Source organism: Mauremys reevesii, linkage group 3 (assembly GCF_016161935.1).
Source record: "Mauremys reevesii isolate NIE-2019 linkage group 3, ASM1616193v1, whole genome shotgun sequence".
NCBI lineage: Eukaryota > Metazoa > Chordata > Testudines > Geoemydidae > Mauremys > Mauremys reevesii.
In genome coordinates this window covers 135371409-135399361 of record NC_052625.1, presented here as the reverse complement: position 1 = coordinate 135399361, position 27953 = coordinate 135371409, and the positions used below count along the sequence as shown (strand labels likewise).

The 27953-nt window shown below is 41.6% G+C and overlaps 1 protein-coding gene across 2 annotated transcripts; it reads right to left on the bottom strand.

The window, feature by feature from the left end:
• Window positions 1-1405: 1405 nt before the first annotated feature.
• Window positions 1406-23537, bottom strand: CCNC (cyclin C). 2 transcript variants are annotated; one of them, XM_039532923.1, is made up of 12 exons: window positions 23281-23537; window positions 21422-21528; window positions 17843-17927; window positions 17537-17606; window positions 15922-15973; window positions 13604-13659; window positions 9868-9903; window positions 6997-7088; window positions 5369-5436; window positions 4873-4952; window positions 2651-2769; window positions 1406-1859 (listed from the first exon to the last, which is right to left on the bottom strand). In XM_039532923.1, exons 1-12 carry the CDS (start codon window positions 23310-23312, stop codon window positions 1805-1807), a joined length of 852 nt encoding a protein of 283 aa, XP_039388857.1. In that variant the 5' UTR covers window positions 23313-23537; the 3' UTR covers window positions 1406-1804. The 2 variants fall into 2 exon arrangements, with proteins under 2 accessions (XP_039388857.1, XP_039388858.1); XM_039532924.1 differs by lacking the exon at window positions 21422-21528.
• Between the last annotated feature and the right edge of the window lie 4416 nt (window positions 23538-27953).

The following is a 27953-nucleotide window of genomic DNA, read 5'->3' as shown; positions in this document are numbered from 1 at the left end:
ACATGCAGAAGCAAGAAGTTTTGAAAACAAATGGTTAACTTGCTAGTCTAAAACCTTATATTAAAACTGTAGATTTTTTGTAAAATACTTATTTTGCTAGTACAGCTACTGCTGAGGAATACTACTTCAATAAAGCTTTAGTTCAGGAATAATCAGTGTTTTAAGAACTACACGCAATCATTGTTAGTTTACATTGATTTATTCCTACTCATCATATCCATGTTATAAACAATACACTGTAAGTTTCAAGGGATAAAATCAACAAGCCAGTTTTCAAGAGTAGAAGGACCAAGTGTCTTTACCAGCAAAAGTAATGAAATAAGACTAAAATACCTGTTTTCTTACTATAAAGCAGGTTTTAATTTGCATTAAATGTTTTATAAAAATAACTAGAATAAGTGTAAAGTAGCCTCACTGATTGCATACAAAACCACATTTTGGTTGCACTTCATTGAATGCGGAGTCCAGTAGAGGACTACAAAAAAGAGGGGGGGTTTTAAATGGTCAAGTTTTAGAATTAACAAGGTCCATCGGGCCAGGTTTTTCAAGCACTTATTGCCTATATTTTAGACCTGTGTAATGTGTTACTATGCTTTAGAAAAAAATTAGATTGGATAAAAAAAGCTATTGGACTTCAGTTTTTATCATTCAGCTTTTATTTGTGGGCAAATCAGCATTTTCAGTTGAGAATTAAATAGTACACAAGTTGTTGGGCAAGGGCGACAAAACATTAACATTTTTCAGGCCTAATCATGCCTTGTGTGGGAGGTTCTGCATGACTCAGGAATGTAGGCTACAACCTGTGGTTTGAAGGAAACTCATTTTGTCCAGCAAGTAGGTAACAAAAGAATCCCATTGCAGTAATTCTTAAGAGCTACTCTTAGTCACATTTTAAAACAGCCAGGATGAAGCTTATTCCTTTCAATAAACTTCTACAAAATTTCAAATTCATGACATGGAGGCAGACTAACAGTGTATACCTTTTTGTACCAAAAAAATCCACAAAAAAAGATATCTGGATAATATTGCTATGTGCTTCTAAAACACTTGAGGATTGCACAGTATAGTACTTGCAAATAATTTATAAACTTTAAAATTCCTAATATTTGCAATAGTGAAGAAAACTGAGGTTCATTTCAACTGTCCACTATACATATTGCACTTTTCTGGTAGGCTGGGCTACTAAGTTTTGTGGAAAAATATCCAAGCTACATGTACTGAGTAAAACAGTATCACTTCAGTCCAGAAGAGGAACTTAATTTCTTTCCTGCCCTGTTTTCAGGTTTTTGCAGCTTTTGTTGCTGAAAGATTAGGGGTTTTTTTATAATATGCCTTAGCTATAAAATAAACTCGGTAAATGACAAGATTTATACACTGTCCTCCTTCAGTAACAAACTGAATGATAAAGACAGGGTCATTAATATGGTTACAATCAACAGGCTTCATTACTGTAGTTTAAAAAATAATCTTCACTTTAATGGCAAGCTACATTTTTCTGAAACCAAACAAACAAAACAGTATTCAGCTATTAATACTGAAGTGGATGTGTGAATCTTTTGAAGGTCTGTTCAAAACTTGACTGCCTTACATTGAGAAATCTTGCTAATACGGTTGTTCCAGTGTTAAAGGGGTTCATGCAGTTTTAAAGAAAAAGCTTTCAACATGCTTGATAGAAACAAGCCATTTATTCTTCAAGTTCTTTGTCAAAGACATTATTAAAACCTTCTGTCCATTTCACGAACACAATTAAGATCCTAGTATGTCTTGATCCAAAGTGGTCCATAATAAAGTTCTTTGGAATGTCTTAAGACTGGTTATAGCTGGAGTTCTGACTTCCATTTGGACCCTGTTCTCCTTCACTGTTTGGAGGGAGAAATACATATTTCAGATACAAAATGTATATGTTACATTGCTAGCTTTTAAGAAAGGAAGAACTATTGTTGTGCAATAGCAGACGAAGCACTAAAAGCCTCTTGAAATGAAGAATCTTTAGACACAAAATTCAGAGCATTTTTTTTGCCTCTCCCAACTCTATGCAATTAAAAACTCACTGTTTTGATAACTAGGTCTACATAAATTAATTCCACTAGAAAGCATGCAAAACAACCAGCACTTGAAGGACCTGATTTTCCAAACTGCACATGCAAAAACACTATGTCCAATTGCGAACCGAATTTACCTCTGCAGTTACCATAATTAAGCTCACATATTTGCACCTTAGTTTTTATTTGCATGTGCAGATTGTCAATTTACACAACACCCAATCACCGTATCTACACGAGCAAATTTTGCATAAAATTGTACATGCATAGTTCTGAGCAGTCAGACCTTCCTAGTTATGGTGAACTCATGTAAATGAAGTTCCTTATGTTTGCTGAACTGAATCGAAGATGTTCTCATTAAATGAATTTAATCAGAAAAGCTAACATTAAAAAAAATGTTTAAAACTACTCAACCAGAAGCAACTCCTCTTCGGGGCTCCCAAACTAGTAAATAGGAGTGAGTCTATCATGGAAAGATCTGCACTGTAAACATATTTACTATGCCCCAATGAAATATTCGCTTGTTTTACGAGGAAGAGTCTAGTTTAAGACATTTGTACAATATTATGAAGTGGTATGAAAAAAGAAAATTAAAGACATTATTGTACCTGTTTGGAGGTGGTTTCGGTTTAGGCATCTTACTAAGAATAGTAGCCATTTCTTTCCTCTCATCAAAGTTCTTCCACTGTTCATACAGTTTTAGAATGACTCTGATTATTTCCAAAATCTAATTAGAAAGATATTTGAGATCAGATACTGTAGTGGTTCTGTGTTCATCACTACCCATACAAATGTGTAGCCACTAACCAACCAAAATGTAAGTATGATGCTTTCTCTATATCAGAGTGGCTTTCGCATCAGTCTCAACAATTTAGCAATCTTAACTATTTCCACAGATAGCTGAGAGCATCTTGGTCTAGCTCAGGGGTTCTAAAGCTTTTCCTTACGGTAAATTACGTCATAACACTTGTAACGGATGGTCTAGATTCACTTGGTCCTGCCTCAGGCACAGAGGACAGGACTTGATGTCTCAAGATCCCTTCCAGCCCTGCATTTCTATGATACTGCAAACAAAGTGTTTCTTGGGCCACTTTGCCTCCCATTCAGAATTACACAAACCACTATTTTTCTCCCCCCATCAAAAACTGAACATCCCACCTGTTACATGGAAAAATAATATTAGGAATGTGTTTTTAGCTTCTTTTAAGACTATTTAGCAGCTGGTAACCAGGATAGGCAGTAGCATATAACCAGCCAGCTCTCCATGGATCACCCAGCAAGTGGTCTGCAGACCACAGGTGCTCCGTGGACCATGGTTTGATAACCACTGGTTTAGGTACCCCAGAGGAGGGGAGGGGCTGAACAGTGCACAACTATTTTGTCCTATAAACTGTAACATTCCCAGAGCAGCTCTTTTGTTTGCCAAAATACTGTCTATAATAGGTGAAAAAAGTCAAAAATTGGTAGTTTATTCTCTTTTTATTCATACCACTTATTTTTGCTCTGTGCCTGTCTTAGCTCTGCCCTCTCTTCCTACTAACCTCTACAAATATGACTTTCTAGTGCAGTATTTTTACTAAGCAAGGATTGCATGTGATGTATGGCTCTCACATTGGCAATCACTGACTTAATGTTAGATAGTAAAACAAAAATAAATTAAAAAACCCTGAGTTCAGATAAAGCATTGAGCACCATGGAAGCAACATACATCTCTGAAATCAGAGTCACAATTAGCTAAGGAGTCTGGTGATGTGAACTGTTAAGCCTAGGCTGTCATTAGTATCAGAAGTGGGAAGTCTAAACACACAAATATGTTCAATAGCAGGAGTAACTTGGTAGCTACGTAAGACCATCCATTGGTACAGAGTAGTTTCCCCCTGTACTCTCTGCCATGTTCAACTCATTTTACCTTACACTTGTATGCACAACACTCTGCAACTGTGCCGTGCAGTCAAGCCCAAAGAGTGATTCATATTGCCTGATTCAGCAAAGCTCTTAAGCATGAGCTTAAGTGCTTTAATGAATTGGGGTCATAGTGCTTTTCATCCAGAAAGATTTGCTGTGTGTAAAGCACTGTGGAAACTACAGAACAGTTATATTAAAAATAAGAATGGCGAATAAGCAACCAGTATTGCAGGAAGAATTAGGCAGAATTGCCCACACTGGAGTTTGGCCAGAATGCTTGGGCTAACACCTTTATTTTGTGAAAAATGCCATAGACTATTTAATGACCACAACTGAACAAGAGCTCAGAACTCTTGACAACTCCAGAAGCACTCTGTGTTTGAGCATTGGCTCAGAGGACAGAGTACTATGCACTGAATCACAAAGTCCTCTTCCTGAAATATCAGGGTTTTTCGAGATGTCTCCCATCCAACTCCTACCTAGCTTTAACAGTGCATAGTGTGCATCATTTAACGAGAGTATAAATCTAAATCAGGGATCGGCAACCTTTGGCACGTAGCCCGCCAGGATAAGCCCCGTGGCGGGCTGGGCCGGTTTGTTTACCTGCCGTGTCCGCAGGTTCGGCCAATCGTGGCTCCCACTGGCCACGGTTCGCCGCTCCAGGCCAATGGGGGCTGCGGGAAGCGGCATGGGCAGAGGGATGTGCTGGCCGCCGCTTCCCGTGGCCAGTGGGAGTCGCGATCGGATGAACCTGTGGACACGGGAGGTAAACAAACCAGCCCGGCCCGCCAGGGGGCTTACCCCGGCAGGCTACATGGCAAAGGTTGCCGATCCCTGCTCTAAATGATATGGATGCAAAATATCAATTTATAATATTAATGATATATCTTTCTGGTCAGTATGTATCAAGTAAGAAAAAAAATACCTTCTCCATATCAACAGACAACTCAGCAAACCACTGTCTTGCATCCTTCTGCTGGACAACACAGGCCACATGTAGGCAAGCTGCAAAGTAAAATATGTGTGGGGACATGTCTACTGAACAAAGATTAGTTTGTTTATTGTAACGAGAACAGATGTTTGTAAATGAAAATAATTTTCAGAATACATTTTCTACTATTATTTCCTTCTTTATAATTCTGAGTGTTTCTGCCTCCCTTTACCACTGTCTATTCTACAACACTTCCAAGTCATAGTTTTCAAGGATTAAGCTCAGAATCAAGCTTTCTGGTTTCTTGCTAGAGTTTCAAGCCATATGACTGCATGGTCAATAACATCTGATGTGCTAATTGAAGGAGATGGTGGGGATAACAAATCAACATTTTTTAATACAGTGGATTTGCTAAGAAATGCCCATTCATGGAACACTATGCAAGATGAAAGCATTCAGATACAGTGAAGTAGTTTAACTTGTTACCTACCTAGGGCTATCATGAAGGGAGGGTACAGTAGACAAAGATCAGTTCTATATGTGTCATTCACTATCCTCCTGTGCAAACAAAAATGGTAGATAAACACTCTGTTATTCACCTTTACTCTCATTTTACTTCAGAAGTTACCATCCGTTTTTATTTTAAAAGTTAGGAGACTTTTTTTTTTTTACATTAAGGCAGTCAGAAATAAAGGTGGGGAAAATCATGGATATCTATCCAGGTACACACACTTCTCATCTTGAATCTTTTGATTCATTCCCAAGTGACCATAGTAATGGTTTGCTTCTAAGCACTCTACTTAGAAGTATATTTTGCTTCCTAATAAAATGTTGCTTTGCAAAGTATTTTGAAGATTCATCATAAAATTGTCAACATCAACCAATCCTCACAGCTCGCCTGTGAAGTATTATAATCCTCATTTTATGGAGGAGGAAACAAGGTCAAAAAGAGTAAGTAGCTTGTTCAAAGCTACAGAAGGAGTCCATGTCTGAGTTTAAGTTATAATTCAGGAGCTCTTGGCTTCTACTAGACAGTCCAGAGTGGCATAGGCTACATTTTTTATTGCATTTTTTTATTTTATAAACAAAGTTTTGTTAATCTAAACAGTGGTTTTCAAACTGGGATACACATATCTCTAGGGGTACGCAAGTCCTCATCAGGGGAAAAATCCTGTAATGGTGGACAATGCATTTTATTTAGTACGGAAGTTTTCAAACTATGGGGATTGTACCCCTAATGGGGGGCACTGAGGAAAGTTCTCACGGAGGGCAAGTGGCAACACCAGGCAACTTGGGCCAGCGCCTCATGGATGGGCTTGAGCAGGGAGTGCCACCTCCACCGGCCACCCAGCCTGTCTGGGTCGGGGCCGGGGGAGGGTGCAAGGCATTGAGCCCCGCCTTTGAGTTACCATTTTTAGTTGCACCTCCCCCCCAACCCAGACAGGTGGGTGGCCTGCTGAGGTGAGTCAGGGGTGGAGGTGGCATTCCCTCCCCAAGCCCCACCACGCAAGGCAGGTCCAAGCCACCTGGCATCCTTACTCACCCCCCTGAATGTTCCTCCAGGCCTCCGTGGGGGGGCGGGGGCACACACACCTCAGTTGGAAATCCTCTAGAAGCTATTGCTAAATGGAGTGCCATTCCAGATTTCTGCCCGTGACCCACCCACCCACACATAGAATCTGCCTATCTCAGATGGGGGCACTTTGTGTAAACGACATTATTTGGAAAGTGGTATGCAGCCTAAAAAGTTTGAAAATCACTGATCTAAAAGAACAGATCAACTGTATACTACTTATGACGTTCTACTATGACAAGGTACAACAAAAAGCTCTCACATTAGCAGGGAAAGAGCATCTCTATTCAATGTTCATTATTTAGCAGGGCAGGCACTATGCTACTAGTTCTGGTCTACACACAAGTTTAAAATCAGTTTAAAAATAGAATAGTTACACCACTGTCAATCCCTGTGTAGACACATTTACATCAATAAATTGCTGCCACTTTGTGTTTAGACCTGGCCAAACCAACTTGTACTTGACCATCTCTGAAATTTTTTATTTTTTCAAGTTAGCTTTCCTACTGAAAGGATGCACTAGTATTAACCTTTGTCTTCATTACCATGCGAGGGGTAGCAGCATGTCTTCTTGGCCCATATCCTGCACATATTGGAGCAAAGGTCTATAAGGATGATACACTATCAAACAGCAATCCTAGAAACAAGTTTAAAAAAATCAAATTATAATTATAATAGAAAATACACTGTCATCAGTTTGCATTACAAATGTTGATTTAACAATCAGGTTTTTTTCTTTATTTTCCCTTTCAGTTTCATACATTTTAGCATCATGACACCCTAAGTCTGGGATAATGAGGGAAGCACTCTCCTAAAATACCATTAAATAGACTGATTGCCAGTCTGTCAATATCCTTTTCTTTTCCCTTAGAGAGGCAAAGTGCCACATCTGCAGCACACTGAAACCTTATTTGCCTACAAACCCATAATTCCCAACTGAAAATTCAAAACGCTGCCAGAAAACAGTCTGTCACTAAATAATACCATACATGAGAAGCTTGCCAGAATAACTGACACTGGTTTTAAAAGTCTACACAGCTCTGAATTTTCTTCCTTACTCTTAAGGTTGGAGTGTACAGTAACTCCTCACTTAGAGTCGTCCCGTTTAACGTTGTTTTGTTGTTACATTGCTGATCAATTAGGGAGCATACTCATTTGAAGTTGTGCAATGCTCTACTCTTACGCTGTTTGGCTGCCTGCTTTCTCCACAGCTCGCAGCCTCCCTACAGCCCCCTCCCCCCCAGTGCCTCCCACCCACCGGCAGACTCTGCGGATCAGCGCTTTCTTCTTCTCCCCCTGCCTCCTGCCAGCGGCAATCAGCTGGCTTGCGGCGTTTTGGAGGGAGGGGGGAGGAGCAAGGACTTGGCGCACAGGCTCCCTCCCGCTTCCCGAATGCGGCAAGCCAGCTAATTGCCCCAGGCAGAAGGGAGGGGGGAGGAGTGAGGACTCGCCGTGCCTCCCCCCTCCCTCCCCTACTTGGCAATCAGCTGGCTTGTGGCATTTAGAAGGGAGGGGTGGGAGGGGGGAGGAGCCAGGACGCAGCAAGTGAAGTAAAGGTGGAGGAGGTGGGGGGGAGAAGAGGCAGGTCAAGGGTGGGGGCTTGGGGGAAGGAGTGGAGTGGACGGGCTAAAGGTTGGTGCTTGCAGAGTAGGGGAAGCTGCCCTGGAACATAACCCCCCATTTACATTAATTCTTATGGGGAAATTGGATTCACTTAACATCATTTCACTTAAAGTCGCATTTTTCAGGAACATAACTACAACATTAAGTGAGGAGTTACTGTACAAGGAAGAACAAAGACCCCTCCTCGCCTCCCAACAATAGCTAGTTATAGGTATGCAACACTGGAGGGCTGTGTCAGTGAATATATGCTACATACAACGCTGAAATTAAATATTACCTGTACATTGTTTCAGGGGGGAAATGTTAATTGTCACAAAAAGTAACTTTCTGTAAATAAAGTCAGTTGCAATTGATGTCTGATTAATTATCAAGATCAGAGACTGTTCCTAAGCACAGCACAGGATGCCAATATTCAAAACACCTCTGTCTCAACAAAAGAAATATTACTCCTTTTACAAAAACACCAAAAGTCAAATACAGGGAATTTGGGACATTTCATTGCTGCAGTACCTTCAACTATTTGTTCTTCCATATTTACAAAAATTAACCTATGTTTTATATCCTTATCATGCATTTAAAAAGGCTCTTCTTTCTGGTACTAGCTATGCGAAGTGTAGTCTAGTTATCTGAGCTGACTCCCTCTGCAGCCTGGGACAAGTCGCTTAATCTCCCTGCCTCCGCTTCACTTCCTCCACTATAAAATTAAGATAATCCCAACAACAACCTTAACAAAGACTCAAGTTAGCTAAATATTGGTGTGATGCTCTGAAGATGTAGCCACTAAATAAATTATTTAGTATTTGGGCAATTCCAAGAACTGCACACCTGTATTTGGAACATTTAAGTGCTTTATAGTACTGGATACAGGTAGTGGCAACATTACTAATGTATACAATTACATATTTAAAAACCTATGTTAAAATAACATTATTTAGGTTGTAGAATTAGCATTCAAATTTAGGAAATGTCAGATTTTAGGTTCCCTCTGAAACCGTAATTCGGCCTCCTGCACTGCATCATACTACAGTCTCTAGTTACATGATCACATACTATTTGATCAAAAATATTTAATTACATGATTGTACTGTTCCACAGGACCTCTGCCTCATTCAGTGCACAAGATGGACAATGTTCAGGGAATGAGGCACATGTTCAATATTTATTTTTATTTTAATTATGAATGTGTGACCCTGTCTTAACAGGACACCATCCAACCCCTGCAATGAATACAGAATTATTAATTTCCTTGTGGTATTTTCTAGTGCATTAATTATTCTAATATCTGAATGCTTCACAAATATTAATGAATTTATCCTCAGATTTGCACTGTAAGAATTTGAATGTTCACATTTGGTTATTATTTTGGCATGCTGCCAAAGTTTAGCTGAAAGGAAAATGGTGACTCTCAAAAGTTTCTCTCTGCCAAACCTGAACAGAATTTCTTGGTACAAAAGAAACATCCCTATCTCTGACCCTATGGTCTTCAGCCTGTTAAATTTCAGAGTCCTTCTGCACATAATGGAAGTACTGTATTAAAGTTTTTCAAAAATGGTCACTAGAATCTTTACAGTGCAAAATGGTAGGCAACCTAAATACAGGGGGTCGCTGACCTCCATATATTCGAAAACACAAGTTAATTGAGAAAAGGGGACAATAAAAACCCAAACAATGAAACTCAGGTTGAAAAAACAAATGGCAGCTCCATACATATTATTTTGTATGTGCAGAATCCAGAACATTCTTGCTAGGTAAAAATAAACTAATGTGGTAGTAAGAGAAAGAAAGACACCTACCATTAATTCTAAAAGATAGAATTCACATTCTAATATCTGCAAAGAATTAAAAATATAATTAAGCAACAATTTTCTCTTAACAGGAAAGAGAGTAAAGGGTTAATCAGTAACCAGACCAATACATTTTCCCACATATAAGCATTCCCATATACTACAAATTGCACAAAAAACCTCAGTCATTCCCAAGAGCTTTCACCAATTCCAAAATTTCTTTTATAGAAATACTACAAACTAATTAAGAAATATCTCAACAGAAAACATCTTTAGCTAGTCAACTGTCTCGTCATTTTAATAACCACTCCACTTCTAAGAACAGAGTTTTTTTTCCTATCACTGCTATGTACTTAAGTATTTTCATGTAACTGTTATATGAATATGTTCTGTAGACTATTTCATTTACAGTACTTATGCTGCTTTGTTCACCTGGGGCTGGATCTTTCAAGGGGTTGAGTGCCCCCAACTTCACTGGAGGTTAAAAACAGTTAAGGGCACTTGCGCCTTTGTAGGTTTAGTTTCTCTACTGTTACAGCAAAGACTGAAATGAAATGGAAGGGATATCGGGCATATTGACAGATGCATAGGATATTAGAGTATAAAATGTTACTAAAATATTCTGTCAAATTATAGACATCAAGACAAGATATCTTATATTCAAGACTCAGGACAATGGTTTAGCACCACAAGAAAGGAACTAGACTGCATTTGTTCAGTTAAAGCAAGCAATATTTTCCTGTATATTAAGAAAGGCTATGAACTATAATGATGGCACTAACTGTGTTACACTAAACTAGAAGACATTTAACATTTCTAATACAATTATGTGGCGAGTAGGAATGTCAGTTACCAGCCTCCAATCACATATTTCATTACCAATAAGTAATTTCAGAGGTATCTACTAAGAGATTGGGTATGCTGAAGTTTCCTGTGGTATCGGTTCCATGTAACCACACCTTGATGTGTCATACAATTCTATAAACTGAATGCTGACTCAACAAGAACCAGAATAGCAGTGTTGTTCAATATTATACTTTTACGTGGTTTTGAGTTTGACCCTAAAATAGCAGCACAGCATTGCCCCAGAGATCTATATCAAGATTTAAAGAAGAATTAATATATAGAATTGGGCTGGCCAGCTCTTTTGGAGAGCTATACAAATGAAAATGAAAAAAATATATTGAGCTTAGAATTTAGTAGTATCTTATTATATATATATATATATCACAGTTACCAAGAGTGTATGGAGACATGCTTTGCCTATGGGAATATAAATAGTAAAAGCTAAAAGGAAGTAAATTTGAAAAAAATATATTACATTAATAAAATCTGCACCAGTCCCCTCATTATTGTGAGGCTGCATCACCAAAGATCTTGCTTTCAAAACACTTGGAAATTTCTTAACTCTAAATAAGAGTTGTAGAAAAATGGACAGATTTTTACTACAGATTAAATATTGGGGACAAAAATAAAAAACCCTTAACATGAGCCAACTGTTCCCATGTGTAGGCCTGGTGAGTATCCCAGGAACTGGAATTACTTTGATCTACCCTGGAGCAGGGCCGCCCAGAGGGGGGGGCAAAGGGGGCAATTTGCCCCGGGCCCCGGGCTCCGCAGGGGCCCCCAAGAGAAGAGCGGAAGCTCCCGCCTCCGCCCCTCTCCTGGAGCCTCAGCGCATCAAGCGCCGAGTCTCCGGCCGAGCCCCTGAGCCCCGCCCCGCTCAGAGCCGCGTGGTGAGGGGGCGGGGCTGGGAGCTCCAACGGGGCCGGGGCCTGAGCCCCGCCCCGCTCAGAGCGGCGTAGGGAGGGGGCGGGGCTGCGAGCTCCGGGCTGAGTTCCCAGCCCCGCCCCCTCACCACGCGGCTCTGAGCGGGACGGAGCTCAGGCCCCGCCGGAGACGCACTCGGGTAAGGGGGCGGGGCGGGAAGCAGGACCCGCCGCCGACGACCAGCCCGGCCTCGCGCGGGGGCCCTTCTGTTCGGGACCCGCCGCCGAAGTGCCCCGGCGCCCGCGGCGGCGCCGGGCGCGGGTCCCGCCGCGGTAATTCGGCGGCGGGAGGCTCCTGCCGCGGGTCTTCGGGCCACTTCGGCGGCGGGTCCCGGAACGGAAGGGCCCCCCGCCGCCGAAGACCCCGGGCCCCCGGAATCCTCTGGGCGGCCCTGCCCTGGAGCAGTGTACTTGGTAACCAACTGCTGTATAATTACTGATATTTTATTCAGTCCCACTTTATTTCTCTATTCCCTTTATAATATTTCTTTCTACTAATTTAAGGAAAGTAGGTGATACAACAAGTAACTCTTTCATAAAGAAACTGCAAGCATGGATGTGGGTTATCCAAAAAAAAATTCCCTACAAACAATCCAAAGTTAATTGTGAATACCTTGAGATAACAGCGACACTATATTGCTTAGAAATTGTTTAGCAAAGAATAGGACTTTCTTTTCCATGGAAGACCTGAAAAAAACCTTGTTTCCAAAGGATTGCCTAGTGCAATTTTTGCTCACTTGGGCCCCAAATTGAGATTTAATTGCCTCTTGTTACAAAATAGTACAATGTATTACATTTATAAAACAGTCACAGTGTGGTAGCCATATGAATTAAATAAAAAGGCGAAGGAGCTAAATATTCATGCAGAGCCAGAATGGCACAAGTCAGGTCACTAAATTAATGACTAGGGTCCTACCAAATTCATGGTCCATTTTGGTCAATTTCACGGTCATAGGATTTAAAAAAAATTAAATTTCATGATTTCAGCTACTGAAATCTGAAATTTCACAGTGTTGCAATCGTTGGGGTCCTGACCCAAAAAGGAGTGGGGGGGGGGGGCGGTGGCAAGGTTAGTGGGTGGGGGGGTGGCAGTACCGCTACCTCTACTTCTGCATTGCTGCTGGCGGCAGCGCTGCCCTCAGAGTTGGGCAGCTGGAGAGCGGTAGCTGTTCGGTGAGAGCCCAGCTCTGAAGGCAGAGCCACCACCAGCAGCAGCGCAGAAGCTGTGATATGGTATTGCCATCCTTACTTCTGCACTACTGCCTGCAGAGCTGCGCTCACAGTAAGCAGCCGCCACACTCTGGCTGCCCAGCTTGGAAGGCAGCAGTGCAGAAGTCAGGGTGGCATGGTATGGTATTGCCACCCTGACTTCGCTGCTGCTGGGGTGGGGGCGCCGCCTTCAGAGCTGAGCACCTAGTCAACAGCTGCCACTCTCTGGCCACCCAGTTCTGAAAGCAGCGCAGAAGTAAGGATGGCAATACCACAACTTCCCTAAAATAACCGTGTGACCCCCACCGCAACTCCCCTTAGGGTCAGGACCCCCAATTTGAGAAATGCTGATCTTTCCCATGAAATCTGTATAGTAGAGGGTAAAAGCACACAAAAGATCAGATTTCACGGTCCGTGACGCGTTTTTCCTGGCCTTGAATTTGGTAGGACCCTATTAATGATACAGAGCTGTTCCACCTGTAAGAAAAGACAGTTACCTTTTCCATAACTGGTGTTCTTCAAGATGTGTTGCTCATGCCCATTCAACTTAGGTGTGTGTGCTTGCCACATGCACTGATGCCGGAAGTTTTTCCCTCAGCAGTAACCGGATACTGTTGAGGGAAAAACTTCCAGCACCGGATCATGTGGCAAGCACACACACTTAAGTTGAAGGGACATGAGCAAGCACTCGAAGAAGAACATACAATTTATTCCTGCTCACACATGCTTGTCTATGTATTTATTTATTAGAGTTATATCATACTTACATGATTCATCCTATAAGGAAATTCCTTCGGAAAGGCATAAGAAAACCTAGTTTTCACTGTAGTAAAAAGAGATAGATGTATTAAAAATCATGACAAAATTAAATCAAATATTCTTCTTTACTTATTTCTATTAGTTCATCAGTATGTAGAGCCTCAAACCCTCTTATTTGACCGCTAACCATCTACTGCTATACATAAAGAACAATCCTACTTGGAAGAGGAGAATTAACTCAATTGTATAACTCAGTTGTTTAATTCCTGAAAGGTGAAGTATTATTTGAATAAAGACTGTCGATTCTGTCAGATCATGCATTTTTAAAGCTATTTTAGAAGCTCCCCCTCTGGACACAATGGACAACATTTAACATTTTCTGAGTAGACAGTGTTCCCTGTAATACTGAGAGACAGTAATTTAGGGCTTGATTCTGGCTGAAGTCACTACACCATTGACATCAGTGGGAGGAGGATCTAGCCCTCTGAACAACTAAAGGATTGAACCTGAAGTCCTTAGGTATGTATGCATATTCCATATGCTTCCATATGAATTTTGTCTGCAGGATCACACCATTAGATGGAAATTTTAGTTATTTCAAATTAAGAGAATAATTTTAATTTTGAGTTGTTCGATAGATTAAAAACAATGAACTGCTCAATGATTATGTGGACTATTTATTCAGAAAACTACTGCAACTTCATTTACTTGTTTTTAATTTACACCAGAAACAACATACAATGCAAAGAAGCCAAAAACTAATGTAAACAATACAATTCTATAATAATTTTAAAAAGAGAACCCTGTGTATACCAGTGCCTCAAAGAAAAACAGCATTAGAAGTGGAGGAGACTATAGCTTGACCAAGCCAAGTTTTAGGAATAGACTCAGTTGCAGGTCAATTTTACTGCTCTGTGTCAAACAGAAACAAGACTACAGTTCACCATCAGTGGACAGTCCTTTCATCATGGCTCTTTAATTGACTCTGAAGTTGAGCAGAAAAGGTCTCCTCACCACACTTTTTCAAGCAAGTTGGGGTAAAAGAATCCCAATTTTTTGGAAGAGTTGTGGGGAAAAGATATGATTTTCAAAGCATGCTGGAGCCACCTCTCCATTGAGCTCTTCCTGCACTCAACTGCAGGGGTAGAGTGAAGAGGTTGCTAGAGATCAATTTAAGGTGCCTTCTCCCCAAGGAGAAGTGTACAGTGCCTCCTCGGTGCTTCTAGCCACTGCGCAAGGTGCAAAGGACCAAACTGCCTCAATTAACTGGCAGGTCTTCCTTTCTGTTAGTTTCCTTTTATGTATCTCCTATTTCTTCCACTCATTCTTTTTTCCCCTCCTCTCCAAAGTCCTCTACCAACCAACTGAACCTGTGCTGCTGAAGAAACTCTGCTAACAGAGGCACAGGCAAAAGACAGACATACAAAAGTGATGTTAAAGAAAAAGCCACCTGTGCATTGTCCTCACACTCAATGTGTGCTCCCAAGTGCAGTGGAGTATTCTGTTTTTAAAGCACTACAGAGGACATTTCTCTTTTGGATTCTGATGCACGGGAATTTCTAAAAAAAGCAAGATTCCTGCAAACTAACATCAAATTTAGACTCCTGTATCTTTATCCAATACATATCTGCTTTCCTCATTGATGCACAAAGTTATCACACAAATCTGCACTCTTGATAAGATTTTAATGTAAAATGGCAAACCTACTACTAACTGCAGTACTGATGTATTTTTAGTCTCAGAATTCTATATAAATATTTTTCCCATTAAGTCAGTCCTTACAAGATCTTATCATATACAACCTTAGTATTTTTCCAAATGTCAAAATATAGGATTCTACGAACTTTAAGATTCTAATCTGAAGATCTTTTATTTTTAAAATGAAAACAAAATCTCAAACAGAGCAGTAGTTCTACGAAAGCTAATCATGATAAAAAGGACAAATAAAGCCCAACACTTCTGATTTACACTGCTGCTTGAATTGAAATCTAGAGCTGATTTTCAGGATTTATTTATTTAGGATAATCATCATGGCACCTTATTTTCAGTTGTGATTTGACTGATATGTTCCCACCAGAACTGATACCAGTGTAGAATGGTACACAGAAAGGACCTTTTCTTCCACATACACACTTAAAACAGGTGTCTTTTCCCCTAAAAGCACAGATGATGTAAATGAATTGCCCTTATGGAGCAAGGTTAAAAATCCCTCATGATTTGATAAGAAATGATATGAGATTTGATATTTCTTGACAAAGTGAACATCTCCTCTCCCCTGAAAATAGCCTCCTTAATATAGTATAACAAATACATCATTTACACTTACATACAGAAGTAGCAGCAGAAATCAATCTTGTGTTTGAGACCACACCAAATTCCTGAGCAAATAAGAGCGGTAAATGAGGTGACTCAGTTAGTATTGAACTAGCTGAAATATCATTTGATCACACTATTTATCAGTTTAAAAGCACTGGGCTTTCTTCCTACAGTTTTTTTTTTTTTACATTGTATTTTAACTAAATATTTTCTCCGCTATTAAATTTCTGTTTAGGTGATCAGAATGAGTTAATTATTTAAGTAAAGCTACACCATGACAGAGGTTACTTTTTCATTTAATAATTACTCCACTGTTCTCATTAAAAAATGAATAGAAACAAACATTTAATACTCAGAAATGTCAGATTCACAATACTGAATTTATTTATAGTACCCATACAGAATAGGCAGTCATACTGCAAGCTCCAACATCCCACTACCAATACATCTCAATCTTATTCGAGAGGAAACCCTGTTCTAGAAAGCCACTGCTAATGTTTCAAGGGTAGCTCAGTCTCCATGCATTATTGTTGGCAGTATTAGCCAAGAAGACCGGGCCTTATTTACATCAGGTAATTTTACAGAACAATTCCCACCAGTGCTAACACCAGTTCAGCTGCCCTCTTAACACCAGTGGGAGTCCAAGTATAGACAAGGCTTTGGTGGCACCCAGTGTTTTCAATATTGTGTAAATTAAAACTGTGTATCTATTATTTCTGTCTGCCATTTTCAGCAGATTAAATTAACACGATGATAAAAAGAAACTGCATACACACAGGATGCTGCCAAAGCTTCATCTACATCAAGACTTCCACTAGTGCTAACAAGGGTTCAGCTGAACCAGTAGTAACATCAGCAGATTTTGTGTGTGTGTAAAATTCCCTTGTATGGACACAGTACAAGTCTGTCAGTTGCAGGTATGTTTTCTGGTGGTGCAGACATCTATCAAAGAATGACCTGAGACCATTTTATTTCACAAAGGGCCATGAACAGCCTCCAGATTATAACAAATCTCAGGCATTGCTGACCCTAGCCATACTCAGGGAGCTTCAGCTGGAAAGATTGGTTCCTCCTTACCAATATCCTTTGCCATCCAACTACACACACTTTTCTCAAAATAAACATCTGAGCTACAGCATTTGCTATTGAAATTTAAAAAAAGCAAGTGTGGTAAATTTTGGAGATCCCTTCCCATATACAGTGAAAAACACAGTAGAATATCAGTTATATTTGAAAATTAGAGTAAACATTTAACCAGTTTCTATACATAAAAGACAAAACTGAACCACATAAAAATGGAGATTTTACAGAACAGCAGCACAATTTAAGATATAAAAAATAACTACATTAAAATATAATCTAAACACTCTGTCAATGTCTCCAAGATCCTTTAGGGTTGAGAAAACAGGTCAGTAACTCAGGCAACATTGTGAAAGATGAAGTACTACTTAATAGCAGCTATTGGGTCTTTTCTCTCTGATGCTAAAGCAATATGGAAATCCATAGAAAAAGAGGTCTGAACCCCCAAATCATGGAAACAACAAAAAATACCTTAAGAACCCTAAATGTTTCATCTCCCCTATATATCATATACTTTTACATTAGAAAATTATAATACATCATACCTCTACTTTGGATGCCAAAAACACACACGTAGGAGCCATTAATACTGGATCTATACTTTTTAGGGAATATCTGAAATGTTATAACAAAATTATGTCGTTTTACACACGTAGAAAGATTAATCTATCAAGAGCACCACATTCCTTTGGAAAAGTAAAAACTGCTTAAGTTAACATTATCGACATAAAAGCTTTACACCATTCACAAACAAAAATGGTATTTTTATTTTATTATTGCACTTTTAAAGGGCTATCAAAATCTGCCTAACAAATGCTTTATTCTTGTACCATCATAGTAAACAGTCCTACCTGGCATAGAATCTCTTGAAGTAGACTGTAGCAGTGGCAATAACTTGTTGTCTTAATTTAAGATGTTCACCTAAAGCCTGGATGACTTAAAAAAAAAATGAACAAAATATTTAAGTTGCATTGTAATATGATTTGGTACCATTTATTGGGCACTCTACATGTGGCCCCTGGGAGAAACTGAACTGAAAGTGTTCTAAAGTGTGGTCAGACAGCCATCATTTTTAATTCAGAGGTTTGGCTCCACAGAGACCATGTTTCAGCAGGCCATTTTGATAGCAGTGGATGCATGCTGCAGCCAGTGGTGTATGTGGACTGGACCTTTTCTTAAAGATGAGGATGAGAATTTGCTCCATTATGTACAAATTACACATGTCCCTTTGGAAGGTGACCACATACTACACAGCCCTCCGCTGGGTAAAATGTGGGTGTCCACTTTACAGTCTAAAATATTTTAAATTCAAATGTTTTAAATTAAAACCTATGACTTTTAAATGCATTGTAAATTGAATAAAGCTGCCAACATAAACATGGTCACTGGATTTGGCAGAGGCAGCAGGTGTTGGAGAAGTGACATGTTTAGTCTAGGGAAAGGAGGTGGGAGACCAGAGGAAGTAGTCAGCTGCTCCATCACAAGTGTTCTCTGCCAGTTGGCCAAGAAGCAGCCCTGGTGTCAGCTGTGCAGGTAGCTCATTTGGCCTCCCAGGCAAAGGAACGGTGCCAAGCACATTAGATGCATCAGTCTGGGATACAGAGTAGAGGAGGGATTAGAGAATGATGGAATGAAACATTACATTTTGTTACATGTTATTTTTCCTGTATTTCCCACTCTGCTGTTAGTCTGAGCATGGCAATGCCATATCAGTATCATGTCTTTTATACAGAGGTCTCAAGTTCTGTCATTTAGTTTACACATAATATATTTTAAGTATGTACAATACCAAACAGTGGTATATTAGATGGGGAAAGCAAGCAGTTTAAATTATTAAAAAATGCCAGAATCTTACACTGTATTAGAAACATATAAGCACTTGTAATTGTCTAGTTTGCTCATGCACCATTGTCCACTGTCTCCCACAGACAACAGAAGCACTCTCCCCACATTCAAGTACACAAACGTCATGTGAAGGTACTGGGGGCATGGCTGGCTGGAGGTGGGATGAACCTGAGAGAAAGTCACTCTTAATAGCCTTATTCCTTGGCCACCCAGCAGATTTTCCAGAGAAAAAAATTATGTCATGTGTTAACGTTACTCGAAGCAAGACTAAGTCCTTATCTCTGACATGTGACCTCCTCACCCCCTCAGGGAGAGAGCCCGCGTGCTGCACAGCTAAGGTCAGGCTGCCAATGGCATCAAAGCACATAAATAAGCAATGCTGCCAGGGAAGGGGCCAAGCTGCAACATGAAACGTCGCTGCACAAATGCCTCAATATCCACAAGCTTCCCAATGAATCTTGGGACATTTGCACAATTACAGTATTGTGTCCCCTGATCTGACTACATGCTGCTGTCCTCACATCGGGGATGATGAATCAGAAAAATCCACACCGTAAGCCACAAAGAATTTTATATATTCATTTTCCCTTCCCATAGGGTTTTTCTGCAGGAGAGAATGGTTGGGCCATATGTGACCAGAAAGAGAAATCAAGTGAGATTTAGAAAAGGAAAAAAAAAAAAGTTAACTGATAAGTGCCTAAAGAGACCTTATAAATGGAAGCTTTCAAATGAAGTATTTTAAAGAAAATTATTAGGTTGTTTAGCTCCAATGTTTCACAAAAATCTAATACTAACAAGTGTTTTCACAACCATTTCAAAAACTTGATTTAAAAATGAAAACATTTCTGTTTAAAGTTGAAATATTTTTCTTAATAGCTTATAACACAAACATAGCTTTTGTGCTAGTGCATGAAAACCAGAAAAGGAAACTAGTCTACCCCAAGGGGAGCATAAATTCTAGTAAACATCCACAATCTTACAGATGAGAGTGGCCACAAACATCCTTCTTTGGACAATGGTAAGAGCTGATTAAAAAAACCTAACTTAAAATGTATGTAACAAAACAAGTGACTATGTCATTCATTTAATCAGCTGGTAATCTTCACCAGAAAATGAAACTAACTAGTCTGTTGTTTTCTTTGTCAAGAGGAGTGAAGAACTAAAAGCAACATCAATGGAAAAAGTTAGATTTTTAAAATATCTTAGTGTTCATAAATCTAAAGTAATCTGAGTAACATAAATAAGGAAATATGTGATTGTTAACTTATCAGTATCCTTTTAAATCTTGTTGGATTACAAAATTAGAGTATTATTTTATTTTGTCCTCAAGGAACTTTAGGATAGTTAATCCATTAGATAAACACGAGTACTCACTCAGTTATTTTGTACTATATGACTGTTAATACAGCCTAATTATTTGTGACCAGATTTTGCAGAGTACTTTAATCTTGGTAATTGTAAATAAGAATAGCTATGCCAAAGAGAAATGCACCTGAGCATACAAGTGGGGGATGGCAAACTAGAGTGAACTCTGTAAGTGCCCTCAAAAAAGTCACTAACCTTTCTGCCTCGGTTTCTCCTCTCAGACAACTGAGAAACTACTACGTTACCTACTTTACAGGATGGTTCAGAGAGAGTATTTAAATCGCACTTTGCACAAAGTGCTAGTTTAAGAGTCTCTTCTCCCTTAGGGCTTTGTCCTGCAAGATACTTAAATCAATGTTCTGATCCTTATGACACAAAGCACTTAAGCCCGTATTTTTAAAGCTATTTAGGCATTGCTGTGCTAAGCATTGCAATGCCTAACTGATTTAGGAGCCTAGTTTCATTTTCAAAAGTGACTTTGGGTACACTAACGCGGGGGGAAAAAAAACAACAACCCTGCAGCAGCAAGTCTCAGAGCCTGGGTCAACTGACTTGGTGACGGGGTGGATCTCAGAGCCCAGGCTCCAATCTGAGCAGCAACGTCAACACTGCTATTGTCAGCCCCCTAGCACAAGCCCAAATCGGTTGACTCGGGTCTGAGACTCACTGCTACACTTTTTGCTTTTTTTCCTGCAGTGTGGATGTGCCCTAAATCACTTCTAAAAATGAAACTTAGGCATTGCAATGCTGAGTATAGCAACACTTACATTTCTCAGATTTTCAAAGGTATCTCATTGCTCCAACAGGACTATTCTGGTGCTTAAATGTCAGGGTCAGAGTGTTCAGCACCTTACAAGATCAAGCCCTAAATAACTCCACATTCTAACTTTTAAACTTCGTCATATAAATTTACTTCTTTTTTTGCCCCCTTCCTTTTGTCTTTACAGAAACCTCCTGAAAATAAGGAGGAAGCCTACTGAAATTTCATAACATAACTGAGAAATACATATGCAGCTAGTTTATCTATAAAACCCCTCTTATAATTAAGAATACAGCTAATCTGAATAATATATAAAAGATTACTTAAAGTTACATGTTAAATAGGTTGAGAGAATGTATATAAGATGTTAATGAGATATTCTAAGCAACTGAAACGTGAATTCAGACATGGTAAATACAGTATGGGTTAAACAGCTAAGCTAAAATTAAAACCATTTTACCATTAGTAAAGAATATCTGCAGTTTCCAATATTCTTCTTCTGTCAGAAATTTCAAGTCCTTTTGGCGTTCCTTCAACAAATCTTGTTTATCCAAAATCCATTGTAAACTAGGCGGGGGGGAAAGTAATTTTAAAAACTATGCACAAACATTATGTAGTGTCTCTAGCACAAGTAGATTGCAGATTATATTTGGGGACCAAAAAGGCTGACAGTTCCCTTTAATCAAGTCTTGCAATACTAGAGGCACGCTTGTGAAATTAATACTCATTAGGATCATTAAAGTCAGGCTTTTAGAAAAATACTCACAAAAAGTAAGAGGATTTCTTTTAATACTATTGCTGAACATGTTTATAAAATTGATAAATTGTCAATTATTCATCTGTTTTATTCTATATTGTTATCAAATATGCTTTTTAAAATTATGTATACTCAAATCTGGACTGATCTGCATTCTTCATTCTTGTATAATAAAGAGATACTCTATCAGTTCTTCTTGGCTACCTTACATATTTAGTTCAAGGGGCCTTTCCTTCCAGAAAAGGCTTTTCAATTCCTCTCTCTCTCTCTTGCTCTCCTTGGTACAGAATATTATTAGACATGAAGGGAGTATTTACACTGCCATTCCTGGGGCATTTGTGACTTTTCTTCTGCAACTCCAATATACAACTGCTTTAAAAAAATGTTTAAAATGCTGGCCTTCCACTGACTGATGCTACAATTACCTTTTTTAATTAGTTGCCAACATTTTTAATCTGACTACCTCAATTGGGATTACTCAAATGCTTCATACAAATATTTGCACATGTGCTTAACCTGTGTGAATCTAACTGAACCACTTTCACTTCTGACATATAATCATACTTCTTGAGCTTGTCCAGTCATGAGTTTTGCATGCTTATCCTGTGTATAAATATGGAAAGTTCACCTGGAGTGGGATGGAAAGTTGGGGATTTACTGGTAAATAGTTTGTGTGTACATGAACATTCCCCATTATTATAATAATCAGGGTAGCCAAGTGAGCAAGGAACAAAACAGAAGAGAAAGGAAATGGCTAAACTGCAGGTGTCATGAAAATTGCTACTAGGCCAGAGAAACTGACAGCTGTTTTAAATATTTAGATACCAATATGCTCTAGCTACTAAAACATGTTTATTTTTGTTTATAACTATTTCCATTTGAGTCATTTTAATTAGCAATGATTCATCTATCATAAGTCCCTTATGAACCCTATTTTATATGGTCATGTCCCTGATTTTGCTAAAAGATATTTTCCTCCCATCACACCATTCTTCCTTCTGTCACCAGTTTTAATTTCATGCTCTAGATTTCCTTCTCAACTGCTTGGAAAATGTTATTTTTTAATTTTGTTTTGTCTGTTAAAAAAATGATATTCAGTCTTTCAGAACACATTCTCCGGCCCACAATTTGGATGTGTCAAAAACCGGAAGGGGTGGGGGGGGACGAACAGGTATTTTAATTATTATTCATAAATTATTGGCATTGTCCAAATCGAGTAAAGCTCTCCCCCACCCTCACCTTACATCTTTCCACACAAGTTTAATAAGTTTTCTATGGCCTTCACTTTAAAAAAATAATGCGGTGGAAACAAGGGGAGAGGCGGGGGGGAGAGAGTCAGGAGCAAACTGAAGCGAATGGGCAAAGGACCGGGTTAAAGCGCGTCTGGATGGATTTAAAAGCCCCGGGGTCACACTGTTGTGTCTCCGCACCCCCTAGCCCCAGCCCAACTCTCCCAGAGGCACCCCGGCCACACGGACAGCTGCGCCCAGCCTGCCCGAGCCCCGGCACACAGCAGCCCCCCGCGCCCCCAGGCAGCCCCGGGCCGGGCGGGGGCCACTCACTAGTGCGAGCTCTGCCAGAAGTTCCCTGCCATGAAGAGGAGACCGGAGCCGACCGCTTCGCCTCACGCTGCCGACGACCCCGCCGCTCAGCCCGGCAGCAGGAGGAGGAAGGAGGAGGCGGCGGCAGGAGCCCGGTGGTGTCCTCGCTCCGCCGACCGGCGGCGCACACTGCCGAGCGCGCCAGTTCCCGCGCGGGCGGGTTCCGCCTGGAAACCACCCCGCCGCCGGGCGGGGGACGCGAGAGCTGGGCTGGGTCAGGCTGGGGCGGCTGGCGGGGCCAGGCAGGGTCAGGCTGGGGCGGCTGCGCTGGGGAGGCGGGAGCAGAAATGTACCACCAGGAGCCCTTGTGCGCGCAGCTGGCCGGGCTCCGGGTGCCTGTGGGGCGCTGCCTGCTGGGGCAGCACCTTGCACCGGGGACAGCGGCTTTTCCCTGCTCTCTGCTGCACTTTGTAGCCCGCTGATGTCTGAGAGCAGACACAGATCTGGGCTAAGGAAAAGATTCCCTCTCGCCATCCGAATGGCATCGTAGGGCTGGACAGGACCTCGAGATTGGGTGACCAGATCGCAAGAGTGAAATATCAGGAAATATCAGCAAATAGAAAGGAGCACAAACACTGCCAACTTAAGTGCAAGAGTGTAATAAGAAAAGCCAAAGAGGAGTTTGAAGAACGACTAGCCAAACACTCCAAAGGTAATAACAAAATGTTTTTTAAGTACATCAGAAGCAGAAAGCCTGCTAAACAACCAGTGGGGCCCCTTGACGATCGAAATACAAAAGGAGCGCTTAAAGACGATAAAGTCATTGCGGAGAAACTAAATGGATTCTTTGCTTCAGTCTTCACGGCTGAGGATGTTAGGGAGATCCCCAAACCTGAGCTGGCTTTTGTAGGTGACGAATCTGAGGAACTGTCACAGATTGAAGTGTCACTAGAGGAGGTTTTGGAATTAATTGATAAACTCAACATTAACAAGTCACCGGGACCAGATGGCATTCACCCAAGAGTTCTGAAAGAACTCAAACGTGAAGTTGCGGAACTATTAACTAAGGTTTGTAACCTGTCCTTTAAATCGGCATTGGTACCCAATGACTGGAAGTTAGCTAATGTAATGCCAATATTTAAAAAGGGCTCTAGAGGTGATCCCGGCAATTACAGACCGGTAAGTCTAACGTCGGTACCGGGCAAATTAGTCAAAACAATAGTTAAGAATAAAATTGTCAGACACGTAGAAAAACATAAACTGTTGAGCAATAGTCAACATGGTTTCTGTAAAGGGAAATCGTGTCTTACTAATCTATTAGAGTTCTTTGAAGGGGTCAACAAACATGTGGACAAGGGGGATCCGGTGGACATAGTGTACTTAGATTTCCAGAAAGCCTTTGACAAGGTCCCTCACCAAAGGCTCTTATGTAAATTAAGCTGTCATGGGATAAAAGGGAAGGTCCTTTCATGGATTGAGAACTGGTTAAAGGACAGGGAACAAAGGGTAGGAATTAATGGTAAATGGAGAGGGGTAACTAGTGGTGTTCCCCAAGGGTCAGTCCTAGGACCAATCCTATTCAATTTATTCATAAATGATCTGGAGAAAGGGGTAAACAGTGAGGTGGCAAAGTTTGCAGATGATACTAAACTGCTCAAGATAGTTAAGACCAAAGCAGATTGTGAAGAACTTCAAAAAGATCTCACAAAACTAAGTGATTGTTAGGGCAACAAAATGGCAAATGAAATTTAATGTGGATAAATGTAAAGTAATGCACATTGGAAAAAATAACCCCAACTATACATACAACATGATGGGGGCTAATTTAGCTACAACGAGTCAGGAAAAAGATCTTGGAGTCATCGTGGATAGTTCTCTGAAGATGTCCACGCAGTGTGCAGAGGTGGTCAAAAAAGCAAACAGGATGTTAGGAATCATTAAAAAGGGGATAGAAAATAAGACTGAGAATATAGTATTGCCCTTATATAAATCCATGGTACGCCCACATCTCGAATACTGTGTACAGATGTGGTCTCCTCACCTCAAAAAAGATATTCTAGCACTAGAAAAGGTTCAGAAAAGGGCAACTAAAATGATTAGGGGTTTAGAGAGGGTCCCATATGAGGAAAGATTAAAGAGGCTAGGACTCTTCAGCTTGGAAAAGAGAAGACTAAGGGGGGATATGATAGAGGTATATAAAATCATGAGTGATGTTGAGAAAGTGGATAAGGAAAAGTTATTTACTTATTCCCTTAATACAAGAACTAGGGGTCACCAAATGAAATTAATAGGCAGCAGGTTTAAAACAAATAAAAGGAAGTTCTTCTTCACGCAGCGCACAGTCAACTTGTGGAACTCCTTACCTGAGGAGGTTGTGAAGGCTAGGACTATAACAATGTTTAAAAGGGGACTGGATAAATTCATGGTGGTTAAGTCCATAAATGGCTATTAGCCAGGATGGGTAAGAATGGTGTCCCTAGCCTCTGTTCGTCAGAGGATGGAGATGGATGGCAGGAGAGAGATCACTTGATCATTGCCTGTTAGGTTCTCTCCCTCTGGGGCACCTGGCATTGGCCACTGTCGGTAGACAGATACTGGGCTAGATGGACCTTTGGTCTGACCCGGTACGGCCGTTCTTATGTTCTTATTATGTTCAGGATGGGAGAGGAGAGAGAGAGCCACAGCTGCCCAGCACCCCACACAGAACCCCCACCCCACAGATTTCTCCTCCCTCCCTCCCTGTGTCCTTCCCCACAGCCCCACCACCACAACTAAACAATGCCCCACACAGACCCCAGTGCCCTGACACACACAGATCTCCCCCACTGCCCAGGCCCCCACTGCCTAGCACCCCAAAACACACAAACCTCCCCCACTGCCCAGCCCCCTCCAGACCCTCACAGCCCAGTACCCTCCAGAAACTCACTCCATCACACTCTGCCCCCTTCCCTGGCTGCACTCACCAGCCGTGCTGGGAGGTCTCTGGCTTCTAGGGTCAGAGCCATGAGGGGGGAGGGGCTCCAGACTCTCCACGAGCTGTGCCCGCCACAAGTGGGAGCTTCGTCACTCCCACTGGCCAGGAAAAGCATCAATGGGAACTGCTGGAGCCACGGAGTGGGGCTTGCAGGTGGGAGCAGCCTGCAGAGCCCCGTACCCACCCCCCGACCCTAAAAGCCAGAGGGACTTGCCAGGGTTGGGGGTGTCCCGACAGTGCCTACCTGGGCGGCTGCTCCCAGGAAGGATCTGGCAGGTCCTTCTGGCTCCTAGGATCAGGGGCGGCCGAGGGGTCTCCACGTGCTAAGCCCGCCACAAGCACGAGCTCCGTGGCTCCCATTGACTGGGAAAAGCATCAATGGGAGCTGCCGGAGCTGCAGAGCAGGGCTTGCAGGTGCAGGCAGCACGCAGAGAGCCCCCTGCTACCCCGACCCTAAGATCCAGAGGGACCCGCTGGGGGGCGAGGTAGGGAGCCCCGGCGGTACTTACCTGGGGCGGCTCCCGGGAAGCATCCGGCAGGTCCCTCTTGCTCATAGGGTTGGGGTGGGGGGCGGAGGGCTCTCTGCCCGTTACTGGTGCTTGCAAGTCCCGCCCCCACAGCTCTAATTGGGCAGGAAGGAGCCAGTGCAGCACGCGGAGACCCCCTCCGCCTCTGTGTCTAGGGGCCACACTGCAGGCTCCAGCTGGCAGCAGGCGCCAGGAGCTGCCCCACCAGGAAGTGCCGTCAGCCCCGGGACTTCAGGTGCGTGTGGTGAGCGGTCCCCGATATCGGGACACAGGACAAATATCTTAAAATCGGGACTGTCCCAATAATATCGGGACCTCTAGTCCAGTCCTCTGCACTCATGGCAGGACTAACGATCATCTAGAGCAGTGGTTCTCAAAGTGGGGTTTGCAAACCCCTGAGGGTTCGCAGAACCTTTCAGGGGAGTTGCCAGAAAAATTTCACTAATAGCTGCCAGAGGACCCTGTGCATTGGAGGCAGCAGGTGGGACCCGGTTGCAGGGCAGACAGCCTGAGCCTTGCCCCTGTCAGCAGGGGAGCTGGCAGCCCAAACCCCAGGGAGAGTGGAGCCGGATGCTGAATCAGACCTGAGATTTTATCTTTCTCCAGTGGTTCTGGATTCCAAGAGCTATGCAGAGCAAAGCAAGTGCATCCATCACACTGAGGAAATTTAAACTTAAATCCCTGGAAAATTTCATTTTTAGGAGAGGGTTCACGAGATTTCGCAATTTAGTAAAAGGGGTTCACGGGCTGTTAAAGTTTGGGAACCACTGATCTAGAGCATCCTTGACAGGTGTTTGTCCAATCTGCTCTTAAAAATCCCCAATTATGGAGATTCCACAACCTCCCTGAGCAATTTATTCCAGTGCTTAACCACCCTGACAACAGGAAGTTTTTCCTAATGTCCAGTCTAAACTGCCCTTGCTGCAGTTTCAGCCCATTGCTTCTTGTCCTATCCTCAGAGGTTAAGGAGAACCATTTTTCTCCTTCGTCCTTATAACAACCTTTTATGTACCTGAATGCAGACATTCACTTTCTTGTTGCAATTGGTTATCTGTCTATCTATTTATCTACCACAAATGGCAAGCAAGGACTTGTATTTTGCTTCAAGTTCTGTTCATTTTCTTACCTCATCATCCCTTCCTGCCTCCTCCCACCCCAGTTGTCACTTTAGCCCACCTATTACAACCATCTGA

Excerpts from the sequence above, each read along its gene's own strand:
- CCNC (XM_039532923.1), bottom strand. The coding sequence starts at position 23,312 with ATGGCAGGGAACTTCTGGCAGAGCTCGCACTA. Across the intron at positions 15,974-17,536 it reads TTTTGGCATCCAAAGTAGAG|GAATTTGGTGTGGTCTCAAA; the intron begins GTATGATGTATT and ends TTATTTGCTCAG. Across the intron at positions 13,660-15,921 it reads TTCTGCTGCTACTTCTGTAT|TGAAAACTAGGTTTTCTTAT; the intron begins GTAAGTGTAAAT and ends TTTTTACTACAG.